The 19,520-nt window shown below is 42.6% G+C and overlaps 1 protein-coding gene across 5 annotated transcripts; it reads right to left on the reverse strand.

Moving 5' to 3' along the window:
* Positions 1-766: 766 nt before the first annotated feature.
* ppfibp1b (PPFIA binding protein 1b) lies at positions 767-18,181 on the reverse strand. Of its 5 annotated transcripts, XM_037450503.2 has the most exons (27): positions 17,985-18,180; positions 13,512-13,593; positions 12,586-12,791; positions 11,738-11,827; positions 11,508-11,621; positions 11,101-11,232; positions 10,426-10,518; positions 9,501-9,618; positions 9,298-9,342; positions 7,946-8,007; positions 7,760-7,844; positions 7,312-7,451; positions 6,744-6,838; positions 6,249-6,306; positions 5,854-6,007; positions 5,404-5,436; positions 4,674-4,815; positions 4,320-4,451; positions 3,960-4,110; positions 3,757-3,868; positions 3,556-3,644; positions 3,033-3,155; positions 2,818-2,943; positions 2,547-2,735; positions 1,943-2,107; positions 1,723-1,788; positions 767-1,621 (listed from the first exon to the last, which is right to left on the reverse strand). In XM_037450503.2, the coding sequence occupies exons 2-27, from the start codon at positions 13,573-13,575 to the stop codon at positions 1,538-1,540; spliced, it is 2,868 nt and encodes a 955-aa protein (XP_037306400.2). In that variant the 5' UTR covers positions 13,576-13,593; positions 17,985-18,180; the 3' UTR covers positions 767-1,537. The 5 variants fall into 5 exon arrangements, with proteins under 5 accessions (XP_037306400.2, XP_037306403.2, XP_037306402.2 ...); XM_037450506.2 differs by lacking the exons at positions 5,404-5,436; positions 9,298-9,342 and adding an exon at positions 10,139-10,231 and having other exon boundaries at positions 17,985-18,181; XM_037450505.2 differs by lacking the exon at positions 9,298-9,342 and having other exon boundaries at positions 17,985-18,179.
* Positions 18,182-19,520: the final 1,339 nt, after the last annotated feature.

A 19,520-nucleotide genomic window follows, 5' to 3' on the forward strand; every position in this document is an offset into this window, starting at 1 on the left:
GACTGATGTCTGCGCAGTGATCTGCAAAAAGAGGAAATGCCAAGGATGTTCTGCAGTTCACAGCTTTCTCGTGGAGGTGTCACATAGAAACCACGTCTCCTCCGTCGCTTCCTTTGGTCAATGCATCTGCTTCTTTTCTTTAAATGAAGGGACACGACATTTACCACCTAAATCCGGGCTGTCGTTAAATGCAACAAAACACTAAACCGGCAGGTTGTCCCCCTGGTGACAAGAGTAACATCTGGTTGGAGCCCAAAGCTCTTAAGAATGCATGTACTTTGGTACAATTCATTTTTCATTTGCTTATTAGTGGTTCCTGACCCATAAGCCCCGCGTCGCATGTACCTCAAGCAAATTCTGCTCAGTATTTCAACTTCTCACACCCATCAAAGTACTTGTAACATCTTCATAAACATGTCATGAGACTCTTAACCAACAGTTTTAAAGCAAATCTTTTTTTTTTGCAAAAATGTCGTGCTCACATGAAGTAGTTTTTGATAATACTACTACAAACTTACACATTGATTGATCAGGACTTCGGGAGCTTTTCGGGTACAATGTGTTTTCAAGAAGGACCTGATGATTCCATCAAACCTCTGAGCGTCATTTAACCAAATTTGAATGGTTGACGAGTTGATGAGTTTAATAATTAGACTTTAGAAACCTAAACAGGCAAATATTGGCAGCTGTACTTCTACTTTGACACAATTTGAAACATTTAAATAACTTTATTGCTCTAAGAAAATAATAAACGTAAAAAACAAAAACATTTAGGTCAAGGGTTGCATTATGACAATAGTATTTGGAAAAAATCTGACATAATGTTAGATCACAAATCTGAACACTTTCCAAAACCTGGATTCCATTAAAAATCAGTTTATAGTCAAAAATAAACAAAAAGTTATATACTGTAAATGTGTTGAATTTTAATACCATGCAATGATATTAGGCGTTATGCTGTATGATATGTATCGGTGCAAATACATGTAGAATATTACTTTTAGCCTGTTAAATGTGGTGTAGGATCAAATATATGACAGGATTTAGTTCTGTAGAAAACATAGCAGCCATCTGGAGTTATAACTTTACACCAACTTCTAAAGATGGGCAAATCTTCCCAGCACATCACTTCTTTCTTCAATCGTTCTAAAGTCAGAAAGTCATTTAAAAAGACATATATTAAAATCTACATTGGCATATTTTCTTCTGCTGGTTGACACAGTTCCATCACAAATAGAAAGGTGGCGGTACACAACTCCAGAAACCAGCTGGTAGGCGAGCAGTGGGGTCGCCCCAAAGGTTCCCCCGCTTTCATCACACGGCAGTAGCAGAGACAACGTGCAGGAGGGATAGTGGCTACCGGACTGTAGGCTGTCAAGACACCAATGTTTATGAATGAAAAATGATAAAACATTTAAATACTGGCTCATCTTTGACCATAACAATAAGAAGAAATGAGTGTTGTTGGGGTTTGTCGAGGGAGGTCTGTGTGTGATGAAGTATTGGCACAGCGTCCCAGTCACAAGGGATCCGGGTCTCATGCGTTGGAGTCCTCGTCCGTTACACTGGGGTTTGGTGAATTTGAAGCCTCATTGAAGAATTCATCATCTTTCAGCATGCTCTGAGAAGACACAATATGGAAAACAATACAATTAGCTTTTCAAACAACACGATCCATGAGCCGGGTCGGTTATTTGTTCCGGTTTAAAGTTGAATTCTCACCGTGAGGTTTTGAATGCCCTCAGAGAACGCTCCGATCTGTCTCACAGTTCCTTCAGAGTCCTCCATCTGTGAAGAATCAATCCAATTAAAGATTTCTTTTCTACACACAGTAGATGTCTTTAATTGCATTTACAGTGTATCTGTAATATGTCAGTGACATAATTGTTCATTTGAACAATAAATCACATCCGTCCACAGTTCCTTGGAGGAAAATGCTCACCTGCTCTAGTCTGTCAAGGTCATCCTCGTAGATTTGGAGTTCAAAGCCTTTCTGAAAGCTTCGTCCCTTCGGCATCTCCACATCCATCGGACACACATACTCCTCCGTCTCATCCTGCTTTTTTCTCCTCAGACTGCCGAAGTTACCAAATGATAGTTTTCTTGGCTGGTATGAACGAGAAGAGAAGAATAATAAATAACCTGTGTGTTTTATAAAGCTACACTAATTAAACATGTCAAGAACTTCTTACAAGGTTTTTGTGTATACCAAAATGAAAACAAATGTTTCATATTTAAAAAAGGGAAAATTGTGTGACATGCACATGAAAATAATTGTAAAATGTATAAAATAAGAGTGAAAAATCTTTTACATGACTTATTTTGGTGAGCTCTTTTTGCTGATGGAAACAGAGCTAGTTGGCAGTACATGCACCAATTAAACATTATTTAGTTTTGATATCAAGTTCAAATAGTCAGAATAGTCACATTCTTATAGTAAGATGCATCTCGTCCAAAATGTTAAAATCATTATGTCAAATCCAGAATGTGCAGATATTCGGGGGCTTTAGGATAAGTTGTAGCAGCACTCCTTTTAAAGTACAGACCTTGACCTTAGTGGTGGCCGTCAGCAGAGTGTAGTCCGGGTTTTCTAGACACTCCTGTTTGAGCTGCTGGGCCTCTAAGCCAATGAGCAGGTTGAAATGTGTGCCCAGGTGACGGCGCAGCAACGTCTTGTTGGGGGGGATGTTCAGCAGCAAAGCCATGGTCTCCACGTTGAACCGTGGCTCCAGAACCTAAAGAAAGAGGCAATTGAGTGGATACTTTCAGGAGCGAATCAGTGTTCCTTAGAAAAGACTGAAAGCCGGACGCCCTCACCATCAGGCCGCCGTGCACGCCGCTGCCTCTCAGGTTGGGAGCGTATTCGGCCAGGTCTGCAGACCGCAGCCACTCCATCACCCTGTGGTTGGTCCACTGGGAAATCTCCGCTGGAGAAATATTGTTCTGCGGGAACAATTCATAGAAAGAGGATGAACCTCCCCCCCACCAATCAGCCCTACAATATGGAACAGGTGCCGTTAAAGGGACTGCACCTCGTCAGACGGCCTACGACGCAAGCAGTTGGGCTCATAGTTGTTGAGTCGGAGCACTTGGATGGCTCTCTTGATGCTGAGGTGATGCAGGACGCTCCCCACTTTCAGAGAGAGCAGGTCATCCTGACAAACAAAAGACTTACTGCAAAACTCTAACAGTAAAAGCAAGTATAGCTGATGTGGTGACATGGTACTCCGTTAAAAACCACGTTTTATACTTTTTCAAATGAACATTTCCTCAAAGTTGTAGACTTTGCTGCTATAGCTTAGCTTATTTAATAAAATGTCACTTTGTTGTTTCTTGTTCTTTTGAGTTTGTATCCTTATGGTTGAAATGCACTTACTTTAAGTGAACTTTGGATAAAAGCATCAGCTAAATGACATGTATATAATGCAATGTAATGCTGCAACTTCAGCATTGTCCCAAATACGGAAGGTGAGACCAGGCCGTCCCTAGTGGAGCTTATTGGACTCTCAATAATACTAACGCGAGATGGCACTGGAGTGTCCCGCCAACACTCACCACTGTCATGTAGTGCAGCATGCGACCATCCACCCTCCCCTCATCAAATTGGGTCTTGTACTGAGGCAAACCAATGTCATCCAGCCATCCTGACAGTGACCAGAAAGGGAAAAACGTCATTAGGAAGAAGTTAACCATCAAATACAATTCTCAGTAAAAGGCCTTCGACCAGCAGATCCTTGATAACTCGCTGGCACTCACTCGTCACCCAGTGGTAGTCCAGCTTTCCCTTATTGTCCTCCTCCTCTGAGCCCAGGGCCTGCAGAGCCAGCTGCAGCTTCTTTCTGTGCAACGGGTGTTTGATGCCCAGCTCCTAAACATCCACGAAAAAGGGCAAGATTACAGAGACATCATCCGAGTTACTCTGTTTACCAACAATGCATCGCTAGTCTTAATAATCTCACCCTCTCCAGGTCCTGCTGTGAGGCCTGCAGCAGCGTCTGCCCAGAGGAGATCCATCCCCGAGCCATGTTGACATGAAGGCCCAGGCCCTGCCCCTGCAGCCAGTCACACACCTGGTCCTTGGACCAGCGTGCAAAGGGAGCATCGACATCGCTAGTACAAAAGTAAACAAAAAACTTTACCACGCAGGGCCACCTTTGTATTAGTATATAAAGTTAACATTTTTGTTGCAGAGTATAGAATATGCATTTTGATATCTGAACAAAGTCCACATTGTAAAAATTCTCATGGTTCTAAACTTTATTGCACACTAGAGGTATAAAACAAGCCAACCACGCTGTCAGGCTGAATTACAGACTTACTTGTTTGCTGTTTTGAGGTCACGAGACCAACCCAATCTGGGTCCTGCTGTGGCTCGAACTCCGCCTCTCCTGAAGTCACCTTCTGGTAGGTTGTCATCCAGGTTAAATGTGGTAGACTGACTCCTTTTTAGCCTTAAAAATATGACATTCACTTATACATGTTAAAACTTTCCTATAATCAAATTTCTGCCTTTGTCTTAGAATTATTTGCAGATTAACAACTGAATCTGAACGTGTTACACATCAGCATTAGTCAGGGTTATAATATACAAAAGGGTTTTGTCTATACCAAGAGTTCTTAAGAGTTCTTCTTAAAATCAAGACCTACATTTTTCTATGTTATTTTCTACTCACTTCCCAAAGAGTTTCTTTATCCCCTTTGATTTCTTCCTGCTCTCTGGAGTCGTAGACAGTGTGTTGGTGCTGTCGCTGTTAGCCGACCTCTGTGGCAGCCCGGCCAGATCCAGATGGTCGGTGCCCTGGCGCTCCATTTCAGCTGTAAAAACAAGCACCCACAGAAAATAATCAGCATCACGAGAATCTGTGTGGGAGACGGGCACGGATCAGTGGAGATGGAGCTGCTGCAGAGACCCAGAAAACACAGACAGACACATGATGTCTGGACCTTGACAGCGTGAGCGGTGATGGCAGTGGGCATTACAAGCAGAACCCTCTCTAGTATACATGCATCGGACACAGTGGATGTCTGACTAAATCTGGAATAAAACAGTACAATTTCATTAGATAAAAAGGAGGCTCATTAGTTTGGTTTTGGATGTTTTTGTGGGAGGCCGTCAAGATCCGGATATATATCATATATAATCTGAATCTTGAAACAGATCTAAACAAAGACTAAACTAATACATGCAGACACACAGGCAAATGAACAACAGACTGTGTGTTGGACATTTGTGCAACAATGGAAGGGACAAGGGTGTGGCTGTTGAAGCACTGAGGAGGGATGATAAAAAGATGTCAGCTGGATGGATGGTTGAAAAAGCGCAAAAGTGAACATCAATACACAATATGTTCAGTGGTTTCCTTTTGTCTTGAGCCCATCATCGACCTCTCGTCTATACTGTACCTAGCAAAGGCGCACTTGCACTCCGGCTGCGGTCTTCATGTGTTACAAAGGACACACACACACACACACAACACACAACAGGATCCAATAAAAAACAAAAAAAAGGACAAGAACAAGGGCAGCCATTACGATAGAAATAAGAAAACAGAATTGTACAGGTGGAACAAACACAGGCATACGTGTGTGTAGTACACAACAAAAGGCCACACACAGAACGAAGGGCATAAACCAGCACAGAAACAGACTTCCATAATTAAATGGGGACCAAAGTCTGTGTGGGCTGCAAATTATGGTCTTGGTCAATCTAGTATGTTCCATGGGTGGGGCTTGGGAAAATAAAAAAAGTTAATTCATGGTGGATAAAAAGCCTCCAATTCAATCTCACTCTAGTAAACTGTGAATGACAGCTTGATGTCAGAATGGCATCACATGCAGAGTGAACGAGCTTACCGAGGTTAGGGGTACTGGTTGTTTTCTTTCCCCCACGGAGCTTGAAGAAGCCCTTTCCAAAGGATGAACGAGCCTTTCTCGAACCAAAGCTTTCATCCTCTGTGCTGGCGGAGGGACCCGTGGGCGGCTTTGCACCAGTCTCTGCACTGGCATTCTAGCAGAGGATGACAAGCATTACAGGACCGGCCTACAAGTGGTCACGTATAACATGCTAAACTCTAGTTAAATACTATATTCATGAATTAAAATATTCACTGTAAAAGAAGCACGATAATGTGGAGAAGATTCAAAAAAAATTGATGGCTGGTATTATTGTTTAACAAATCAACAACTTCCTGGGAAAAAAGGCATTAACATTACATTAATGCACCCTATTCAAAATGAGCAACTTCTACCTTATTGTTGCTCCTCTCCAGATGCTCGTGGCTGCCAGTCTGTGCAGCTTCCTGGCAGCTGAAATGCCAAAACACAACAATGCAATCTTAACTGGTGCAGTGTAGTAGCGTCTTGACAGTATTTTCTCTTGTTTTACACACGTTCTTAATTGCATGCTTTTGTCTTTGTCCATTCATATTGTTTGGCGTGAGTGTGTGTGGAGCAGTGGAGCCAGTGAGGGTCCTGGTCCCAAAGCCTGTTCCCCCCCCCCTCCCTTCTTGACCCGCTGCAGCCTGGCCACCAATAGAACCCAATTTGTTCACTAAAACCCCTTTGTTTCTTTTGACATGTGATTGATTCTTTGTCAAGCGGCACAAAATATGGAAAGTATTGGAGACACTGAATATCAAGTTTATCTACGTTAACCTAGAGTTGAAAAATCCTGTATTAAACTAGAATTGATGACTGATTAGTAAATCAATGCATGTGGAAGAGTGTACGGTCTTGTATTTAACCTTTCTACATCTGGCGCTGCCTCCGATACTCCTTCTGGGTCTGAAGGGCTCGGTGTGGGGGAAGGCTCGTCATTCAGTCCATTGAGGATCTCCAACTAGACAGAAATATACACTTTTTAAAATCAAGTCCTTCTGAAAAATACTGCGGGTATAAGAATACAGCATTCTATTAATCTCCACTAATGCTTAGAGAACCGACAGCAAATGTTATTCATTTAATTATACGTCGAACCCGTCAACAATCATTTAACAAGTGTGAAATCTATGTGAGCTATTTGGGTTCTATAGAGCATTTTAGTGTCTAATAAGATATGAAGTGGCTTTAGGGTGCAAATTATACAACAGTCAATAGCATTGTTAAGCAGTACATCAGAAAGAGAACAATAATCTGAAGTTTGTAATACAAAGTTTAACATTTTACATTGATACATCAACAATGACATTTAAGATATTATTGTGGTTTAAAGTATGCAATTTACTCTACCAATCAAATTGTATTTTTTATGCTTATCATTCTGCGTAGCAATCGTGAAGTTGTTTTTAAGTTGAATTGCTGAAACACACAAACCTCATCTGGGCTCCTACTCTTCAGTTGATCCACATCTGTAACGTCATACTTTTCTGACTCCGTGAACACAGGCATGTTTGAGAAGAATGCAATGGACTCATCACCATTACTGCCCATGTGTTCAGTATCTTTGTTTTTCTCTGCAATAGACAATGATTAAGATGCACATTGAAATTTGACACTTTCAGAATCCGCTGTGTTGTCTTTCACTGATCAAACCTCTGCTCGAGGGGATTATCGTATTGTACGGAAATAAATCCAGAGGTTGGATATCAGAATAAAACATCCGATATGTTGTGAAAACTGCTTGTATTCATGTTGAGTACACATAAAATGAAGTTTTGGATCAATGCTTTGTAAAATCACCCACATTGCACGACAGCCTTTGAGGCCGATCTTTGTCTCGGGCCTCATGTAAATGTCACTAATTCATTCTGACATATCTCACCTTTCTTCCCTTGCACTGACATCACCATCTCTTGAACTTTCTTATAACGCAGCAGCGACTGCTTAAGTTCATCAATCTTACGATCCTGCAAAGTCAAAGACAAGTAAATCCACAGTGAGGCACATGTTGCAGGAGAGTTGAACCACTTAATTTGGCACAAAGCGAATCACAACTTATCAAATGTACCTTTTCTTCATTGGCTGCCATCAACGACTCAACGGCCTTTTTCATTCTCTGCACTTCCACATCTAGTGAGGACAGACCGTTAGTAACGACAAAGAACGTGCAATGATTAAGGATACAAAGAGGATATGGATAATAGACCTGAACACAGAGTACAATCAAGAGGACTTCAAACAATCAGACCTTACAGGCATTGAAAGTCATTCCAGCCACATTCTGTTCTGTAGAGATCTTTGAATTAAATAATATCCTTGTGTGAACAGATTTTTCCCTTATTTCACTTTGGTAGAACATTTTCGCTTTCCAGAAGACACGCACACGGCTATAGCGCTTTTTTGTGGCAGGCATTAACAATCTTCTTCTCTCAGGATTGTTGTTTTCCAAGTAATTTAACAACAAAAGGTACTTCCATGTGATCTCTAACATGAAACTACCAAAACGGGGATCAGCGCGTTAATTGGATATTTAGAGATCTGCAAATTTGGAGTGATAACGGGGAAGATAATCAGGGAATGGAGAGCCCTATTCTTAATTAAGGCGTTTTGTGGAGCAATGGCCGCTACGTCTGTATGGAGGAGTGTGTAGAGCCTGAGCCAGATGTGCAGCAAAACACGGCATCTGGCTCATCTTCCTCGCCTGCATTGGCAAAGTAAACAACGCCACGGGACGACTGGGACCAACGTCATAAATGTCCCAAGAATTCTGATCCGACTGTAATCAAATTTCAAATGAGAAAAATGTAAATGTTCAGATTCCATGTGTTTTGTGATGCTGCTATGTCATTCTGTTTTGGGCAATTATTATGCAAATGATACAGATCTACATTAGTGAACTGTATGGATGGTTAAGGGAATCTGTGTACTGAATGAAAAATGAAATTGTTCTTCAAAGTGAAAGATCACTGATGAGGCATTAAGAACAAGAACTAGACTGTAACACACTGAGCTCGACAACAACATGGCGCATTAGCAGGACACACACTGGCTGTTGGTGTGAGCGAGGGCAGGTTGAGAGGAGCTCGAGGAGAGATATGGCCGGATACAGGAGGTGATTATTGTTGGAGAACATGAGGCAGAAGGATGAGTGAGCAGCCTGAATGGTTATGACAAACAACAAATTCATTCCTCATTCCTGGTGAAAACACAAAGCAGACTTTCCTTGAGGATTGTCTTTGGTCTTCACTTCAAAGTCCTCAAACGTCGACCACGGTTTAACAGATTTGTGATGCGTTGCGGTCTGCTAGTAGCACTCCAATGGGTTATAATGGACTGAGTTCAGGTGGCTCATGCTTGTTCATGCAAACATGGGTTGAGAGGGGTGCAGTAATAAAAAGAGGTATAAAGGCCCCTCCTTACGTTTTTCTTTCAGCCTCTTTCTAAGAGTTTCATCTGGATGAGAGACTAAACAGGACAAAGAATTATGAAACAAAAAACGGTTTGACTTCTCGCAGAACTAAGCCGGCTGCTGCTTAGCTAATTATCCATTAGGTATTAGCACTCAATCTTACGACCAGGGGCTTAGGCATCATGCGTGCTCATCCTAACTAACGTTTTCCCACCTCTCTCCGTGGGATCTGAACTGCTCGAGGCCATGGCTTTGAAGCCCGTCTCTTCCTGTAGTCTCCTCATCTCTCCGTCTTTGCCCTCCAGCTGCCACCTCATCGTGGCCAGCTCCTCCTGTCGAGCAGATGACAACAGTGAGGGTGTTTCCTCCTTCCCCCACTCCAAACAAACCACAACACAGAGTTTGAAAGATGCCGATGTGGAGTACAGGCACGCAGGACACACCTGCTGGAGGGGGGGGGGGGGGTATGAGGTGGCTGGGTTCGCACTTATGACTGGGAGGGCTGAGGTATTATTTCCCAGGACAATTTCATATAATAAAGCAAGAAGAGGAAGACTCACACAGAAATAGAACCCTGCCAACTGTTGAAAAGCATGCCTGTGGTTTGTGCCCCCTGTAGATGCAGAGCCAAGTGGACCTTTTTCTCAACGATCCCGCTGCCTGGTTTAGGCAAGCAAGTGACCTCACGGCTTACCAAAGGTCCATTTGCTATAATAATAATACTGCCAACCAGATATAATTATTTTACCCCCAAAAAATAAAACAGAAGAGGAGCAGACTCTAATACAAAGGGAGAGGTCAAAAAACCATAATCATACAGCAAGCCAAACAGTAGTCCTGACAAAAGCCAACCTTCATAGCCTGGAGTTTGTGCTCCTTCCTCTGTTTCTCATACTGCATCTGGCCCATTTTGATTTTCAGGCTAGAAAGCTTGGCCATTAGCGACTAGCAATTGAGAGACAAGGCAAGGAAGAGAGAGAGAGAAAGAGAGAGAAAACGTAGAGATGCAAGAAGTGAAAGATAAAAGAGGTCAATAAGATAAAATACCCAAGATTCAATTTACAGAAAGAAAACTCAGGACCCCTCCTGAGAAGACATCACCAGACGGGAGGTAAGCCATGAAGGACAGAAAGACTCACCTTTGTGGATTTAAGTTTCTTTTCATACTGTAGTTTTTCACTCTCCAGCTCGCTCAATCTGTACCGCAGTTCATTGATTTCAAGAATCAAATCCTGAAAATAAAAGGAGCACAGATCACAGAGCAGACTGTTAAAATGTGTTTGTTTAATAAAGGGTGATTAATATCAATTAACATGAGCCAGATTTAGCCATGGCAGGTTGAGGGCAATACAGAAAGGATACACTACAAATACTCTATTCTTTTTAATCGGCTGTTGATGTTATTATTGCAATGCTCAAATTCAACAATTCATGGTTAAAAATTAAATATTTAGTGACCGTAGATACATTTGAAGGGACTGAATTCCTTGGAGATTTAATACTTCAAACAGGCACAGCGGTGTTAGAACAAGAGAAGAGCTGCTGGGAGAAGAGAAGTGATTTATGCCTTGTGAGGAAGGACATTAACAGCAGCTTTTTGTTCCCGTTGGGGGGGGGGGGGACGAGGCGCCGCGCTGCAAAAACAACAACACGTCGTATCCTGCATGCTTCCTCTGCCAGCAGAAAAGTCTCCGATCCCAAACAACCGATTGACTTCTCAATGTTTGTAAAGCATTTCACTGGGGCCAGTAAAGGTATCCTATACCACATTTTATGATCACAATCACATTTCCTATGGATAGTAACTCGCATACCTCACTATCTCTAAATCTATCATCGAAATCAAGTGTGTCCTTCTCCATGGTATTCTGCTTCAGCCTCAGGTTGGACACTTCGGAGATCAGTTCTAGCTTCTGGGTCTCCAGTGTAGTTCTGCACAGAATCTCCTACAATGATGAAAGAAGCAACGTTACAATGACAAGTTGGTTGCTGTATAGTCAATGTTGGCTGCAGAGGCATTCTTGTTGTTGTAAATACTATTAATAACAGTCAGTGTCAGACTTCTACGCCCAACATAAGCACACGGGTAAAAATGGATTCAAACGCAGCAGAAGAACGTGAACTCTGACCTTTAAGGTAAAAGTTAAAAGTCAGCTTCCCCTCCACACATATGAAAGCTTCACTACTGGGGGGCCGTTTGTTACATACGAGACGCACACACCTGTTGTAGCATCTCCTCAGTGGCGTTAAGTTTGTCCCTGTGCTCATCCAAGCACGAGTCCAGGTCTCGAATCTTTTCTCCCTGAGCCTCCACCTGGTCCGTCAGCACGCTCACCTGCAAGGAACCATGAAGAGGGGCTTTTTTTTTTTTTTAAAGCAGATATTATCTCTAGATAAATGTTGTCTCCTCTTGAAACTGGTGTGATTATTTAACAATTGTCGGTTGGATACCTGCAGAACCAGTGACTCCTTATCACACTCTATTCGGGAAAGCCTCTCCTGGTAGTGGTCAGAGCCGCTCAGAGACATGTGCCCGTTGGACTGCACGCACACACAGAAAAATATATGCATTAGACAAAGAAGAGAAACTCCACTTTGAGCTTTTAAAGTGCAGACGCAAGGGAGAGGCTCAGGTAGGTTATTTATTCGGCTGATCCTGAAATCATTTGAGGTTTAAGCACCTAATAAAGACGTCCGATTTAATTTCTTCAAATGAGTGTCTGGCTGCCCTGCAGCTGGGAAAATGGCTCTCATTCAGGCTGCTGTTTACAGAGTGACTTACAGCCTCCTACAAAAACTCTGGCCTGGATCTGAACTGTGGCCCATTCTTGCAAAGCACACTTAACTCAACAACCCCTGCCCCCCCCCCCACTTGAATTCCCAGTGAACTCGGCACAGGACGACAGTCATGTTTGTCTGTTGTCATGCTGGTGGCATTCAGAGATCTAATGGAGCACACAGTGAGCACCATCAGAAGCAAACCAGATGTTCTACAACTTGTTTGCAGTACATTCTGTCCTACCAGCACAGACTAAACCTCCTTCGTAGTGGCTCAGCTTAAACCAGCCTTAGACAGTGGAAGAGTTATCTACATGTCACCTTTCAGATTTAGATAAACCGGTTCTGTGAATTATTGAATTATTATTGAATTATTGAATTATTGATTATTGATTATTGAACTAAAACAGTAAATGATGATGATTACCATATACGTTTAATATCTCAGACACTATTGTTTTCTTCAGATTTTGTAGTGTCTCTTGTAGAGTGTGCAGCCTTTTCTTAAATCTACGTCTTACCAAGTGACCATGGAGCCACTCGACCAGACTGTCAGCTGTTGAGTCAGGGATCTGGCAGCGCAGACTCTCCCGTTCCTCCGTGTCCATCAACTCCAGGACGCTCCGAAGGTCTTCCAGAAGGTGCAGCGCCCGCAGGCTGCCCATGAAAGGAGAGGTGGGGGACTGACAGTCGTACATCCCATTGGAATAGTCCAGAGCCTTGGAGCCTGAGGAGAGGGAGGTGAGCATTAAGAGGGGGAACCCCATAGAAAACCCACTCACCATCACTGCTGCTCTTAGCAGTTCAAAAGGAGACCAGCTATTGTTTGAGGTCAGGTTGTGAGGGAATTCACTGTGCCATACACACAACTTCAAACACTTTGATATGTATTATTAACAATGCTGCATTGACTGAATGGCAGAGTGCCCGCCATCACAGGCTGGACTGAAGTGACGAATGATGATGATAAAATTTGTGTAATCAGGACACAACCAATAATGGCACTCGTGTTACATCCAGCCCTCTGGAGCCACACTCAGAGTTTGAGTCACAGGACGGGAAAATTAAATCAAATGGTCTAATGAGGCACAATCAGAGCTCAAAAGCTTAAGGCTGATTGGCAAGCCAGTGACGAGTCATCAGCTGTGTTCTGCCAAAACTGAGCAATTAGGGTATGATGCATCGAATAAGGATCATGCAGACTACATTATGCTTGATATGGGTTTTATGAAGACAAACTACACATGCCCTTTATGTTGGTCATTCAGCTTCATCGGGTCGTTAGTCCGATTAATAGATTTGCACACTGCCGTTTGTGAGGTCTATTTAAAATGATAATGATGACGAGTGGAAAACGTCTGTATAAACTTTTTTGCTTTGTTTTGTTGACACAGCTGTAAATGTACAAAATATGATGGGAACACTTTTTGCAAAAGAAAAACTATACCTGCTATAATGCCATCCATCTGCTCCAAGGCGGCTGCCAACATGTCGCTGGCATCAGCCATCATCTTTACTCACCGAGGAACCTGGAAATACAACGATACAGTGTTGAAAAAAAGGCTATTTATTTGCATTAAGTGCATTTTAACATGATCTCTTTTGTAAAGAAGCCTCGGGAAATGAAAACATCAACGATTATTGGGACCATCAACCCAGCAGCGTAGAGCAATGAATCACAGATCTGCAGTAAAAAGGTTCCCACCTACGAATTTAGCTGTGACTGCTGTACATCCTCAACAACCAACTATCCCTTAAAATGGGATATTATCTGCTAAAATGCCATATTTGAGTAAAATGATTTGTACCCTGTTCAATGAGCAGGTGATGAATAATGCATTTCAGAGTATCAATCAAACCATTCACCTGAGCCATTGTCAGAATGAACGTCCCACCAATGGGACAGTGGACACTCTGTTTGAATCAGTGTTACATTTTAGCATTCCAGCCTTGGACATCTGCCCCAGCAGCACAACAGACCCTTTATTTTTGTAGGTTTAATCAAAACGGCTCGGCTGTATATTCAAGTATGCTTAAACATGCATGCACAGGCATTCATTCATTCATTCATTCATTCAACAGAAACACACACACGTCTTCCTTTAAATCAGATGCCTCACATCCTGGGAGTGCCTGTCACTGGGACATAGCACCATTTACAAACTTTGTGGAAGCCGCCCAGAGACCGAACACTGTTATCTCAGCATGTATGTGGGCACATTTCCCATTGTGTGTAAAATAAGCATGCAGTCATCACACACACACACACACACACACACACACACACACACACACACACACACACACACACACACACACACACACACACACACACACACACACACACACACACACACACACACACACACACACACACACACACACACACACACACACACACACACACACACGGCTGAGAAGAAATAAGAGGAACCAGCATGCCTCCAGTCAGCTCCATAGTGGACTGCTGAGTGGTTTCCAACAGTAAAACCCTGAATGAGGGCAGAGCTGCTGCCGACAGGGACTTCTTGTCTCACTTGAACAAAAGGGACAGGAATGCAGAGCAGAAAAATAGAACCAATAGTTGTTTTCATCTTCCTTTACTTCGGTATGGGAATAATGTACTCCAATCACTTGATGAATTGAAAAATATTACATTTTCAATGTTCAGAAGGGACTTAACAATATCATGCCCACTGACCCAAAATCAGATTGGTATCTTCTCAGAAAGACATCAACAGGCATAAAGAAATAAAGATGAAAAGAAGCACAACATGTTTGATGCCAATTTGATTTAGTCTTGCTTTGGAAAATGTAATCTTGGTGTTGGTCGTTAATTGGATTTTAACTAGTTTTTACTATTGTAGTTCCAAATGTCCTTTCCCAGCTCACCCACCAGTCAGCTCTAACCTCTGCAAGGTGTATCTTCTTGAGAGAAACTATACAGTCATTTATTGTTGCATCATTATTAATTAAAAAAAACTATCATGGAAACTGCAAGGTCAATACCATCTTCGCAGAAAGTCATTCTTCTTCTGCAGAGACAGAGTGGATCCTTGTGACTTCTACATGAACGGAGGCCTGCAGGGTTAAAACCAGAGTTCTCACAGCAGTGAGGCAAACATGGGTACGGTTAACACATGGCTGGCAGCAAACAGACTTCAAACTCATCAAGTCAAGATCAGGCGTGCTGCCCAGGTGTCGATCAGTTCTCAAGAAGAGTAAAGACAGTCTGTGACCCCTTACGTGGCGTTATTCTGGATTCAGTGGACAGAAGTCTCAGGAACAGGAACGTCTAAGTGCAGAAGTGCACGGTGTCCTCCATGCTGTGTTAGTCATAACAAAAGAGGGTTGTCTAGCAAGCAGCAGGGGGACTTTGCCTGTTTTGTCTCCAGGTAACAAAAGAGTGAATCCGTGTGTTTTCAAGCTACAACACAGGATTATTTTCTTAATTAGTCCATTAATCGCTTGTCTAAAATGTGAGCATTGTCAAGAAAATTGCTCATGTTTAGTTTTTTTTGCTTAATTAGCAATGCATTGTGGAGGACATTACTGCATCTGTAAGTAATCCGATCGTACTTGCTTTCCAAGGAGACATCTCAAAAATCCCCCCACAAGGAAGCATCAGTCTGAAAAAACAAAGTCTCAGTGTCTGCTCCTCTGGAAGCACCACTTACACGAACCATAAGACCCACAGAGGGGGCTTTTGTTCGTGATAGTGAGGTATTTTGACTAAGAGGCATGGGGGGAAATGCTATGCTCTGCTACAGTACACGCTGGCTTTGCAATAACACCTGGCTCCGTACGCTTTACAGAACCACAGTGTCTCAAAACAAGAAGACACAAAGCAATCTTGCCCATTAGTGAAAAGCAGCCGTAAAATCCACAGAGGCATGCAGAGAATAATGAATACAAGGGGGAGAGTGGACCATAATAATGGCTTTTTATATCCTTAAGCCCTGGTCCCTTCAGGCAGGAATAACCAAATCCCGACAGCACTGAACATTACCAAAAGCTAAGAAATTCCTCGGTCCTGAATGACCAGTTAACTATAGACCTTCACACAGAGAAAAATGGAAAACTAAATATAAGCCCCCGGGCCACTTGTCTGTGATGGGATGGGTGTTTACTGCTGGCATGCAACTGGCTCGAAACAGCTAGTGTTGCACTGCGAGATAAAAAAAAGGAGAAAAAAAGAATTTACAATCCAGGCCTCAATCTTACATACTATGCTTCTTCTTTTTATATCCAGGTAATAAACAAAAAGGTGTGGGCATAAGGGGATGGATCCAGGAAACACAGCATATGGTCACTTTCCGTGTCTTGAGTCACGCAGACTTTGACTCAGTCTTTTCCATCCCACAAGGCTCCGATGCAAAGAGCTCGATGAATGATCGATTCAGTTCTGAAAAAGTGTTACAAAGAGCTTCTTTAAAACATGGTGCGAGTGTGTTTTGGCCCTAACCATGTAGGGTGTTGTGCCACACCGTAAAACACGCTTAAAATAGTGATAGTATAAGCACACGGCCTGCAGGGATTTCCTCACGTGACGGAGCTTTTGTTGTTGTCTTGCAGTTTAAGGGTGCACGAGTGCTGGGGCGGTAGGCCTGGCTGTGTCTCCGCAGGGCGCCGCTCTCGTATAACCTACAGCTATTTAAAACCCGTGTGAGCAGGCAGAACACATCATCACTAATTTTATACCGCCAAACAACGTGGCTTATATGAAAAACCCAGAGTAAAGGGTGAAAAGGAGCCTCGTCTCTCCAGTTAAACCGGCTGGAACTAAAAACTAAGACACAAATGCAGTGTTTACACACTGAACCAGGGATGGACATTTAGTTTTATTTATTTATTTATGTTTATTACGAGTTGCCATGTTTTTAAAAAAGCCAAAGTTCTCCCCCTGCTCATACACATGCATAGTTGCAAAGGATTTATGTTGGACAGGAGCCCTCATTCTTTTTTACTTACTCATGGCGGCAGTGCTTGTTCCTCAAACTAAACAAGAATTAGTTCGTCTTTAACGTTGTGCCAAAAATGAATGCAACAGTGCACAGGTGGTGCAGATTGATAGGTTGAGGAAATCTTTCAGGTTCAGACACACATCTGATGTTTTGTGATGCACGAGCCTCTCCGGCATCGCTCCATATCTGTAAAACCACTAAAAGAAATAGCTGATTGCAACTTTACAAGCAGAACGTTTTAGCATTCTTCCTCGCATTCTTGGCTCAAGAAAAGACTGTAAAGGGGTAACATTTGGAGGAGTAGAATTACAAGGTTTAACACTTCATGAACGCACCCAAACTGCAGAGGTAGGAGTCAGCTTAAAATAAACTCAAAATAACTAGAATGAACTAGACTGGTTAACACGAGATCTGCAGCAGAGTAATTACCACCGTTTATCCGAACATATATCTGTTTTAGGAAAGCATTTTGGAAGGGAGGCCAAATACTTTAGGGGAGTCAACTGGAGGGTAATAGAACAGCTCAATGTTAGAGCTTTAAAAACAACAAAAAGAAGTAAACAGACGACGTAGCCAAAACGTGCAGTTCGGTCCAATTCACCTTGGAAAGAAAACTCGGTTGTTTCAGTATGAAATCAGGTTTTATCTCCCCGGCACCAGCGGAGGCCACAATGAATCAGAGCAGTCAACCTAAAGTACAACAACACGGAGGCTCAACGTTTTAATGCAACAAGTGATAGAAGCTTAAACTCTTTCGCCCCCCCCCCCCCCCCCCCACACACACACACACACACACACACACACACACACACACACACACACACACACACACGATGTGTCTGTTAACGCCACAAAATCAGTTCGTCCGGACTAACGTTAGCTAAAATAAACGTTAGCAACTCATAAACCGAAGTTGATGGAAACAATCAGAGACGAACGTCCACGAGCCCACTCACGTCTGAAGTCCGCTCCAAGCGATGTCCGTTAGCTCCTCGATAGTTTCCAATAATTCCACGATGACGTTACTCGGTGTCCGAACTTCGCGGTGGCGACCAGAACTACGCGCGTCCATCCACATCGCTACGCCATGATGTGCCGACGCGACGGGAATGCTGGGTATGGAAGTTGGAAAACTTGGGACGTCGTGGCAGGAAAATCCCGCCCCGCCGCCGGCGGATTGGCCCCCGGAGCGCGAGCAGGGATTCGTCAAAAGATGGGAGATGTGGTGTGTTCTGGTAGCGTGGTAGAAATGGGAAATACCACACTCCATTGGGGGAAAAGAACGATGACCGACGACACAAGCAGAGCACAATGCATGACGATTTATTTAAAAGGAGATTCATGTTTATTTGTCTGTTTGTCTACATACAAACAGACAGACTGCATTACAACAATGAAGACAAAACACCCCAATGAAAAGTCACTGGACTTAACGCTTTGAGCTAAAGAAATGTAGACAACGTTCAATTATTAGCCCCTGAATGCAGCACATTCCTCACAATGTGGGAGGAGCCTGTCTGTCGAGCGTTAAGGAAGCACCGGCGACACCAAGTGTCCTTTATCCCCGTACTGTGCAAAGAACAGCTGTGATTTAAATGTTTATTAAAGAAACATTAATAGCCAAATGTATTTCCTTTGAAGAGTGTTATGTTACATAGTATATTACTGGAATAGTGTTTCTGATGCAGTTGACTACTACAGTGCAGATGTTAATAGGCAGTCAAGGTAAACCACAATCAAATACCTTTACTTGCGGTTTAAGTGCAGAATGGATATACATTATAATAATATAAAATGAGAAGGGAAAGTACAATATAATTTTCACAGGATGAAGAGTAGCTTCATAGTACGTGAATCCCCCGATGAGGATGTGTTACTTCCTCCCTTGAACACTAGGTGGTGGACACGACTCACTCAGAAATAGAAAAAAGATTATGTTCAAAACGCCCTGGGCCTCATGTTCAGTTACTACCTTCCAAAGTCATTTTAAATCTAAAAGTATTAAATCACTTTACACACCTTTAGTCTTCACAAGTACATTATTTTAATGTTGTAGAGTGGTGGTAGTGTGTTATCATTTTTGTTTTGCCTCAAGGAACCAAAAATGGTTGAATAGATGAACATATTTCATATATAAGTGAGGCGTAAGGTACTTACATGAAAAATGTAGTTCCATACATGTTTACTGTAATGGAGCTGTGATGTTTCAGCCACAAATAACCTTATTTATTAAAACAGTGTCCACTGGGGATCGAGTTCTGAGCCCATTGCTCAGAGAGTAAGGGCCGCAGCCCTGATTCTGCTGTTTAAACTTTAAAATCCATCTCAAATGCTGCATATTTCATTACTGGAAATAAAGGAAACTCACTGTGAAAAAAACAACGGGTTTCCCCCTGGTGAAAAAAAAGCTACTCAGCGAAATGCCCATCAGTGTCAAATTGTAAGCATGGGTGTTGTTTAACCAGGCCATGAATAACACAGCTCTATGGCAG

This window comes from Pungitius pungitius, chromosome 6 (assembly GCF_949316345.1).
Source record: "Pungitius pungitius chromosome 6, fPunPun2.1, whole genome shotgun sequence".
In the NCBI taxonomy this organism is placed as follows: domain Eukaryota; kingdom Metazoa; phylum Chordata; class Actinopteri; order Perciformes; family Gasterosteidae; genus Pungitius; species Pungitius pungitius.

What these genes read in the sequence shown, in the direction of transcription:
- ppfibp1b (XM_037450506.2), bottom strand. Translation starts at nt 13,575, where the DNA reads ATGATGGCTGATGCCAGCGACATGTTGGCAGCCGCCTTGGAGCAGATG. An exon ending in AGTGGCTCCATGGTCACTTG is followed by an intron (nt 11,828 to 12,585) that starts GTAAGACGTAGA and finishes GTGTGCGTGCAG; the next exon opens with TCCAACGGGCACATGTCTCT. An exon ending in TGCTGCACTACATGACAGTG is followed by an intron (nt 3,156 to 3,555) that starts GTGAGTGTTGGC and finishes TTTGTTTGTCAG; the next exon opens with GATGACCTGCTCTCTCTGAA.